Source organism: Lipophrys pholis (assembly GCF_963383615.2).
Source record: "Lipophrys pholis genome assembly, chromosome: 13".
Lineage (NCBI taxonomy): Eukaryota > Metazoa > Chordata > Actinopteri > Blenniiformes > Blenniidae > Lipophrys > Lipophrys pholis.
In genome coordinates, this window is record NC_137632.1 from 10115624 (window position 1) to 10126175 (window position 10552).

General features: G+C 41.4%; 1 protein-coding gene across 1 annotated transcript; it reads right to left on the bottom strand.

The window, feature by feature from the left end:
- Positions 1–8468, bottom strand: lrrc58b (leucine rich repeat containing 58b). Its single transcript, XM_080478693.1, has 4 exons — positions 7780–8468; positions 2343–2471; positions 1892–2169; positions 1–1694 (listed from the first exon to the last, which is right to left on the bottom strand). The coding sequence occupies exons 1-4, from the start codon at positions 8229–8231 to the stop codon at positions 1501–1503; spliced, it is 1053 nt and encodes a 350-aa protein (XP_080334819.1). The 5' UTR covers positions 8232–8468; the 3' UTR covers positions 1–1500.
- Positions 8469–10552: the final 2084 nt, after the last annotated feature.

Consider the following 10552-nt stretch of genomic DNA (forward strand, 5'->3'; position numbering starts at 1 on the left):
TCAGTCTTACGGTGTCATTTGTCTGGTAAACGTTTCACATTTTAGGGTGCATACATCACTTTTTTTTTTTTAACACTCCGACATTTCCCTTAGTTCGCTCCTCTGTTTTAAGTCACCATTAGTAAGGCACTTCGCATTTGCTACAGTATCACAAAGAGTAAAGTTCTTTTTTCTAAACATCCATCGTATCATCTTCGTTATCAGAACAGGAATGGGGGGAGGGGCGTTTATCCCAGCCGACAATGAGCGAAGGTAGAGTACACCCTGGAAACCATCCCAGGGCAAACAGAGAGGGAGACACAAACACAAACACCCTTAGAGGCAATTTAGATTCATCAATTAATCTCAAATGAATGTTGTTTTTTTCTTCTCAGTCTGTCGGTGGAAGAAACCTGGAGAAAACTCACGCACACACATTGAGAACTTGCATACTTCAAACATAACCCCCGCCCCCAAACTAAACCCAGACTCGAACCAGGGACGCCCCAACTATGAGGCTATTGTGCTAACCACTACACCACCATTAAGCCCTCCTTTCTAAATATTAGAGAGAAAACAACCGTGTCCGACTGTGAGCTTTAGTCACATACGTCTGTTTATGCTCTGAACATAAACATGAAGGCTCCCACTGTGTGTGGTACCGAGTACCTATTGTTCCTGTGCTAACACAGCAAATGGTTTTCCCTGGTCCACCCCACTTCCACTTCCTGTGAGTAAGCCTGGACGAGATTTTCTCCACAAACAGAACCTCCTTTTTCTGAACGCTTTCAAAATACTACAACGTCTTAGCGCCATTTATTTCGGGGCTGTGTGCAACGACTGTGGTGCTGACAGAAACACTGATGAAGGATTATCAATGCGCCTTGTAAATAAGACACTCTTACACTTTATGATCAGAGATGCAGAATATGAAACGACTTTTAGTGTTTCACATGACATCTCCAACAACTTCACCTTGGCCCTGATTTTCCATTGGTCAGTCAGAAATAAAGAATATTGTATTCCCTGCATCAGGAATAACCAGAACAAAGCTGATTGTTCAAAGTGAAAGTTCAGGATTATGTACCGCAGCCAATAAAAAGTAGAATGTGTCACAATAATGAAGCGTGTTGCCCTGAAAACACAAGAGGAGCTTGTCTTTAAGTCAGTCTTCACAGTCCAAAGAGTTTGACTGCCCTCCTGTGGTCAGCCAGGAGACCGGCGGGTCTTTTTAGGTCAACAGATTAAAAACTGTGCCTATATAAGAAGTATGACCTTTCCTTCAGTTGTGTCAGGTAGAAACATGTGTAATGAAACCAAACAGACAATGTTTCCCCAAAATGAAACTGAAGAAATTGATTTAACGTGTTCCGTTTGTCATCTCACATTCTGAGTTAAAGTAAAAAAGTGTATGTGTGAGAATGTGTATGTGGAATATGTGGTGAAGTCCAAGGCGGGCGCCTCTCCGCAGGATTGCGAGCGACTGACGAGGGCCAGCTTGGCCGGAGGTTCCTCCATGCCCTATCCCAGCAGCACTCTCTGCAGGCGGTCGGCGGGCACGCTGTTCTCCTCCTCGGACTCTGCGTCGCTCTGCGGGTTGGAGCTGCAGGGGGAGGTGCACTCGGGGGAGCACAGGTAGTGCATGAGGGGCAGTCGGTACTTCCCACAGAAGTCCACGAATTTGATCTGGCGCACACACGAATCAAAGTACACACCTGGAGAAAACCAACGAGGACAGGTCAGAGACTATCGTTCAGAGCAAGCATGTCTTTCTTTCTTTCGATTTTCAATAATGTTTTGCAACCAGTTATAAAGGCTCAATTTAAACTGTTAAACTTTCTGTTTCAGATGCATATGTGTGGTATCTCTGCTCGAAGCGATCAGCTTCCACGGTGAAAAGAAGGAATCTCACCAGCACACTTGGGGTTGGGACATTTACTGGCCAGGTTGAGGTAGAGCAGCAGGTTAGAGGGCAGGTCGCTGGGGGAGTAAGGAACATTCCTGCTCTTCACGGTGCGCCCCGCCAGCTCCAGCAACGAGGGCGGGTCGTAGATCATCTCCTTGACGAAGCGGACCACCAGCGGGTTTCCTCGAAGACTGAGCTCCTGCAGGTGAACCAGGCTGAGGATCTCCCTCGGGAGGTAAGTGAGCAAGTTGTTGTGGAGACTCAAAGACCGCAGCGAGTGGAGCCTGTGAAAGGCAGAGGAACTTTAAATATGTTCAATTTCACCAATGGCGCCAACAGAACTGAGCAACCATCAACGCTCTGAAGTGGATTCACATATTCTCCATGTGGTTTGATGGTCTGATGGTCTGATGCGGCAGGTTAACGTGGTGAAGTGGTGGATGGGTGCTGATGTTACCTGGTGAGCTGTGGTGGGACACTTTGGATGCGGTTGTCACAGAGAACCAGGTAGCTGAGGTAGGGCAGGTTCGCTACTTCAGGAGGAATGGCTGAGATGAGATTCCCCCCCAGGTACAACATCTCCAAACTGTCAGAAAACAAGAAAACGTTTTGAATTATTATACATGGAGATAAACAGTGACCCAGTTTCTTGAATTGTCCCTTTTCTAGACAACATCCATTTCGGGCAGTTTCCTAATATCTAATAGCAAAAACATATAAACTGATTATTTCTCTCCTAAATGGAAACACATGAGAAAGAACATGCGTTGGTGGGATGAGCAGCAGTCGGTTCAGGATGGTTGAGGCGGTTGTTATACCGACGCAGGTTTACTGTAAAGTGACGTACTGATTCAAAGTTTATTCAAAAGTCAAATGAAATCTGAAGAAAGCCATTACACACATTTGGGTTGGAACTCAGAGGCGCTCTCAAGAGCCAAAACATGTACCACAAGGGGGCGCTAAAGATACGTTGTGTTTTGCACCAAGTTCATGTAAAGGTTTCTGCCTGAATCTGACTGTGAGGCCGCTGTACTAAACCTACTTACAAAAAGAAAACAACTAATAATATGAAAACCTTTTCGTATTGATGGATTTGGCTTCTTATACTAAAGTGTGCAAACAGCCCGCAAAATAAAAAATAATGTGAACAATAAAATCCATTTATGCTGCCATGAGTTTAGACCGGAGTCCTGGTTTCCTTTCCCTCGGGATATTGGTGCCGATACCTCGAGCCGTGGAGCTGAAAGACTGTCATGTGCCAGGGGCCTCAAACATGTTCCCTGCGGGCCACAACAATCCCGCTAAATTGCCCATTGCAGGAAGTGAGATGACATTTTAAAAACCATAAAGAAAAACCTAAGAGAAGCATGCATGCCACAAACCAGAGGTCAGAGGTCAGCGGCGCAGTGAAAGTGAGCCGCCGTATTGCTCGTGAAATAACATTATCTTTTAAGCCATCGCGTGATTATGACTTTGTGAAAACAGGCGCATCATATGTCCTGAGAAGCAGAAGGCCAGAAACCTCAAGTTTAGAGAATATTTATTTCAATGTGGACATATTCACAATTTTGTTAAAGAACAGTTTGGGGTTGTTAAATGTGAAGCTGTGCTGTAATTTGTAAGGTTCAGTCTATGGAGCTGAGCTGAAAGGAGCTGGGCTCCCCTGTGGTATGGAGTTCCTCCCCTCATCATTCTGCAGGGGGCTGAAGCAGCCTCTTGTTCACTTGTTCAGTCCTTCTCCGGCCTATTCTCTCTCTTCTATCCACCAACTCCAACTAGACGATGGCAGCCTCCTCTTGAGTCTCGGGGTTGGTTCTGTTCTGGAGATTTCTACCTTTACGGAGGTCTTCCTCTTTGGCGCCGTTTCCTATGCTGGCTCATGTTTTTCAAATACATATTTATTAGGGTATAAAGTGTAGTGTTGACTATGTTTTAATGTGTGCCATATAAATAAAACTGAATAAAAAAAATAAAAAAAAGAAGAAGTGTGAAAACAGAAAAGCACTAAGTAACGTTTTAGTTGGGAATACAACTGATATGTACATGTCTGTGCTATTAAGAGCACAAATGAGTGGCATGTTAATGGAGGAATGGAGTACACAAAGGAATAATGGGGAGTCAGAGAGAGACGGGGAGAGAGAGCCACGGATGGCTGGTCAGCGAAAGTAAGCTGTCAGGCCATCTGCCTGCTGGAACTGATGACACAGCGACTGTGAGACATGATGCCATTATACTGTCCTTGGTGGCTGAGCACCGAGCAAGCCCCCTGTGATAGGGACTGAGACATCCAGGATCTGCTCTCTGCCCACACTGACACAGTAACACAAATCAACCGGCAGACATGAACACTGGTTAGTAATGGGGTTAAGTCAAGGACGAAGCAGGAAGATAAGATTTTCACAGCGAAGCAAAACTGTAGCCTGTTTTATGGGAAATTACAGCCAGGAAACAGCTGGTGGAGCATTCTCCGCTTTACACACTTACACTTGGGCTGCACTACTATCACGGTTATGATAACAGAGGAACAGCACGGTTTTTACTTTTTCACGGAATTCAAAAAGCAGATGTTTCGCTTTCCAACAAAGTTGAAGGAAAAGGGGGGGAAAAAAAAGACACAAGAAGACGACACCTTAGAAAACCTTAATGAGGGATGTAACATGAAAATCTCATCCTCAAAACCAGGGAAAATACTTCCTACTATTATGAGAATAGTGACTCGGTTCCAAATGTGATACTGTAACTCCACAGCTTTTAGAAATGGTGTCAGGTTTAAAGGGGATTAAAGTGACCATCTTCCTCCAAAAACCTGTGAAGCCAATATGTAACACATTTTTGAATATTGGCTCATGGGCTCTGCAGAAACAATGGGTCCAATGGTTGCATATATACATTTGGTTCACAGAAAAGAATTTAACATTTGGGGAAACGGGAACATTTGAGTGTATCTCTAATTTTGAAAGTGTTATTTAAACTGCGGAAGCCACACTTCATCACTCGTATTTTGTGACGAACACAAACACCATTTAGGAGAAAACTATTTAGGAATATGAGACTCACTTTAGAAAATGCATTTGAGACGAGCAAAGTGTACCTCTATTAATGTAAACAGCACACTTCAGTGAGGCGAGACAGGCTCATACAGCCCCATCCACAAGACTCAATATGGAAATGTATTCACACAATACTTGAACGCTTCAAACCATCCAAAGCCATTTCTACCACACTCAAAATCTTCCTTTACCTGCAATAGTGTGTAAGTAAATAGACACAATGATTGCACTGTTTGTTCACTGGCCTGACACGAGGTCACTGAGACGTTCCAGCGGCATATAAACTCTGCATGCAACACATTTTTTGTTCTGCTCCCACAAAAACACTGAAAAGAGTTGGACGATCAAATCTAATGTTGCGACATGTTAGTCGGAGATTTGTGGCCTTTGTTTGGGATCTAATTTACTCTGCCATGTGTTATTTACTCTATTTAATACAATCCTTGTAACGGGCAAGTCCTGCAACAATTATTGTCTCTGTTTGATTAGCTTTGTTACATTTTCCTACAATATTTAACCAAACTCAAAGTGGACTCAAATGAACTTCGAGTAATGAGTGTATTTGGTGCAGCTCCAAACCCACAGCAGGATATTGACAGGAACAGGAACAGTTCATGTCCACAATTATCCTGCCAGATGATGACGCAAGATGCTTGTAGAATAAACTGGTAAGACGCAGGAAAGATGTTTGAAACACTATAAAACAGAGAATTTTCCACAACCTTTAGCACAGTTTGTTCAAATGGTGCATTTTGCCTTAGAGTGACTGCAACTGTAAAAAAAGTGGGTCAACCTTCGATGACAGTGGGTTTATAATACTTTATATGACAAGTGATAAATTAATAAAATAAAGTTAATGATTTCAACAGATGAAGCGAGGGATTTTTATGTTTTTATCTTATATCTGGCTGAAATCAGTACCACTATCATTGTTTATTCATTTTCATAGTATTATTACAGTCTGGTCAAAACCTTTACAAGAAATTGCCTTTTTAATTGTCTGACAAAATGTTTATCGTATTCTCAACACTAGGAAGATACATTCACGCATATATTTTTGGAAATGTTTTTTTTTTTTTTTTAGCTTACCAATTTATTTATTTCCAGATGTCCACTTCATTTTCCATGGAAGACAAATGAAAACATTAATAATGTCAAATACCATTTGAACAGAAGGATCACGTGCCATTTACCTGCAGAACATTTCATTGATCAATTCTTATCCGATTAGATTTTCGGCTTATAATTATTGACTGTTGCATACATCTGCTCCTTTACACAAGCTACACTCCATTTTGCTCGATTTATTGGAAAACATTTACATTGGATTTTGACGGTTGTTTTTTTCAATTAATGTATGTATTTTGTATTCACCTTATCAGTTAAAAATGCAACTAAATGATAGAGGGAAAATGCTCATGTGAAATGGGACATTCTGGAAGCTTTTTGTGACAGTTCAATTCTTTTTAAAGGTTTACTAATTGTATTTATATTTTGCATTTGTCTTGTCATTTATTATTGACTAACGCATCTCTTTCCATCAACATTGCTGATACTCAAAATTAAGTTAATTAAAAATATAAACCATTTTGTGCCGTTTCATCTATGCCGACTTTCATTGACCTTTCCATTTATCCTAACAGTGAGATGAACACGGTTATAATGATAATATCCACACTGAAATCATAAGTGATAACGATGGCAATAACAACAGAAATGAATAAACCCTGCCACCTGATAGGACAGTGGTTAGCGTTCTGGCCTCACAGCGAGGTCATGTGTTTAAAAACCAGCCAGGCCTTTCTGTGTGGAGTTTGCATGTTCGCCCCGTGTCTGTGTGTGTGTGTGAGTGCGTGCGTGTTTCCTACAAAAACATTCACCTGGGGTTCATTGGGAACTGTAAATTGTCCCAAGGTGTGAATGTGAGTGTGTGGTTGTTTGTCTCTGTTTGCCCTGTGATGGACTATGTTTTCTTTTGTTTTCTTTGTTTAAGATATGTGTGTACTGTGATGGACTGGAGACATGTCCAGGGTGCATCCTGCAGTAAACTGGGATTGGCCCCAGTGCCCAGCGATTAAGTCGTATAGAAGATGGATGGATGGATGAATAAACCTAAACTCTATCTTAGGAAGAAGGTAAAAGAAAGATGACCAACCCACTCAACTCTTACATTTATGTCTAAAAAGGCTTCAAGCATTTAAGCATGTTTTATTTACATAATCAACATTCAGGGTTAAGAAAAATAAGATCTGATCGAATGAGATCAGAATATTTTCAGATACAAAATTTTGGGATTCCCACGATTTACAAGCTAAACCTATAAAGGCTCCAAATAATGATGTTTGTAAGTTATGTGTAATATACCTATAATATGTCATTTGTTGTATTATACTATGGGGAGAAGTAACTGTTAGAAATGCATTATATTATGAATCAAATTAAAACGTAAGTGATATTTCTTACGTTTTATTTGTGTGTTACCACTTAATCCAGAACAATAAACCTTGTGTCAGTATTTCTGAGATCCATGTCAACACGGGTAACCATGGTAACGGCTCCAGGGTTCAACAAGTAAACTCCAGCTACGCTAATCAAACAAGCCAATCAAACGCATTTCAGTCTGAACACGTTTAAAACAACAATCTTCACAATATAAGACCAGTAAATACGAAAGTGGGGGCTGATTTCTTCGTCTCCATATGCTTATTTAGGGTGACAAATCTCTAAAACAATTGGGCAATATTGCCGTATCGGTCAACTATAAGCAGGTCACTAAAGCTCCATTTAACGGGGAGCCACGCCTGAATTAAACCAACCAATCACAGGTCCGTGGATTTCACCCACCTGACGAGGTTTTCTATCTCCGCAGGTATACTTTTCAGTCTGTTTCCGCCGAGCGACAGCGACTGCAGACGAGGCAGTTTGGTGCACTGCAGCGGGATCTCCTCGAAGCGGTTCCCGCTAAAGTTCAACACCTCCAGCGGCATGGAGCCGAACTCTTTGGGCAGCGAGAACTCGTCCAGGCGGTTGTTCTTGGCTATGAGGGTTTTCAGCCTGGTCAGCTTGCTCAGGTCCTCGCAGATGGCCGACAGTCGGTTGTTGCTGATGTCCAGACACTCGAGGTTGCAGAAAACAGCCACCGACGCGGGCAGCGAGGTCAGTCGGTTGTAGCTCAGGTAGAGCTGCCGGGTGTCCCGTCTCCTCTCGTCGCGGACACTGTCAACGCTCAAAACGTCCAGGCTCAGGCGCGAGAAGTCGAGCACGCAGTCGCCCGCCGCCCCTTCGTGAATCTCCATTTTGGTAACTTTAGCGTAACTTTCTACCTCAACGCGAAGTCCTGCCAAAAGTCCCCGCTTGTGCGTCAAACCTTCCCCGTGCGAGGCGAGTTAGTTCCAGCACCCTTTGCCCTTTTCTAACATGGACAAAGGATGGGTTTCTATACACCTGCCAGCGACATTAAACAGCATCTCTAGTAAAATCTAGGTCACTAACTTAGACTGTGACATCGGGCTGCTGTGGGCACATTTAACAGCAGAGCGCCGTGCTGCTCCGCAAGGGGAAATTCAGCCTACGTCTTCACCGATTGGCTGATAAGCGACCTAAGCCCCGCCCACATCAGCTCCGATTGGCTTCTCTCCCTGTCTGTCACATTGCGGAGGCACGTAATTAACGCGTGTAACAGGTTTAGAGTAGAAAGATTTATTGTCGTTTTACAGCCATAAAGTTTGCACGTCGGCCGTGTGAGACGAACGCGACCGAATTTTTTTTTTTTTTTTTTTTTTTTTTAACGCTCGCAGGTACAGTAGAGTGGCACATCATGTCAGCTGCCTTCTTCTCCAACTCTTATGCAACATCCTCTCTTCTGTTACATTATGCAACCCTCTGCTGACTTGGTGTGCGTGGAATAAGAAACAGCTTCAGAATATTCGGACCAATCCCATTGAATATAGAAGCAGCCACATTGCAATCACAGTCATTTTTTGATAGATTATGGTCCAGACAGCTGGTAATCCTTATTAAATCTACTCTTTCAACTTAAGTGGATGACACAGACTGAGAACTTTTATGTGGTCAACTTTGTGTTGCTTTATGTAGTTTTTTAGAATTTGAGAAAATTATGAATAAGAAAATATACTTTCACACTTCTCAAAGCGTGCACACACACTGTTTGTACTTTATCAGATATACTGCAAACAAAATTTGTGCTAAAGACAAAGGAGATAATATATTTTGTAGTCCACAGTATAGAAGAATTAGAAGAAACTAATTGATTGACTGAAGGTCTTGGTGCAGTCTGAAAGAAAGCCCACCAGCATATACAGCTTTATCAGTTTTAATGTTAATCAGGTTTTAAGTAATGTTTTATCTGCACTTTATTGGATCAGTTCTTAATTTTTCTTTTGTGTGCAGGTGTCATAAAGCAGTTTAGTTTTTAAAGGGAGAAGGTTTCAACAAAAAACGTGTTTTACATCAGTTAGATTTTTTTTTTAATTACATGTTTATTTTGACTGTTTAGTAAGTCATAAAAGTAAAAAGAAAAAAGGTCTTGAAAAGGCCTTTAATAACACCTATCAGATATTCCAAAAATGTCATACAATAACTCTAAAATACTGTAATGAGTAAATAAAAAGGCCACCTCAACAGGCGTGTCAAACTTTAGCTGATGAATCACATACAGCTCAGTTTAGTCTTAGTTTGGGGCAAAATACCTTATAAACAATGAAATTACAAATGTTTCTTAATATTTTAGTGCAAATAGGTATTGTTAAAACATCTATATTTGATCAAATATCTTTTTACATGTCTGAACAAGATGAAGGGAAATAATGATGAATACGTTAGGAAGAGTTACTCAAACTGAAAAATAAGGGGAAAGATGTTTTGTAATTTTGCTCTTTGCAAGGTGATGTATCCCTTGGGCCATATACCGTATATGTTTTGGGTGGGGTTACTATAAAGGGATGAAAATGGCTCTCACTGACATCTCATTTAAGTGGCATTGAACATGTGCAGTTAGTACACTGGTCAAAGCGTAAAATGAGAATTTCTGGACGCAAAAAAATCCTGCAGGGAGAAGGCGTCCTTCTGACCTTTTGATCTCTTCCTGAAGGTCTCCTGGTGTCCTTCATAGGGGCCCGCCCCAACTTTAGTAAACAGATACTGTATTTATGACTTTTTTTTGTTAACTAATACATTTGATTCTCTTTGTAAAAAGGCTTCAGATAACTTCTTCATTTCCTACTGTGCACATTAATATTATCATGTTGGACTTGACTCATTTACAGTGTTAGATAGTTTCCTTCAACATTTGGCTCTTCAAGTCCAGTTGTACCTCATTAAACAGAATCCCAAACTGAAGATAAGAACATTATTTTAGGAGTATCAATGATCATTTACATTTAGTTTTTTTACTGTGACAAACATACAGAAAAGTCCTGTTAAGTGAAATCAGGGATGTATAATAGGTCTAGCCTTGCACTTGTTGGGGTACTTTCCATTTTAATCTCTTTTTTATAATACAATTATGTGTAGCAACTTTAAAATGTGAACGCCCCCTTGCCCGCATTGAAGCTCCACCCCAAACGTAGAAAAAGTTTTACTCTAGAGAATTATTTTC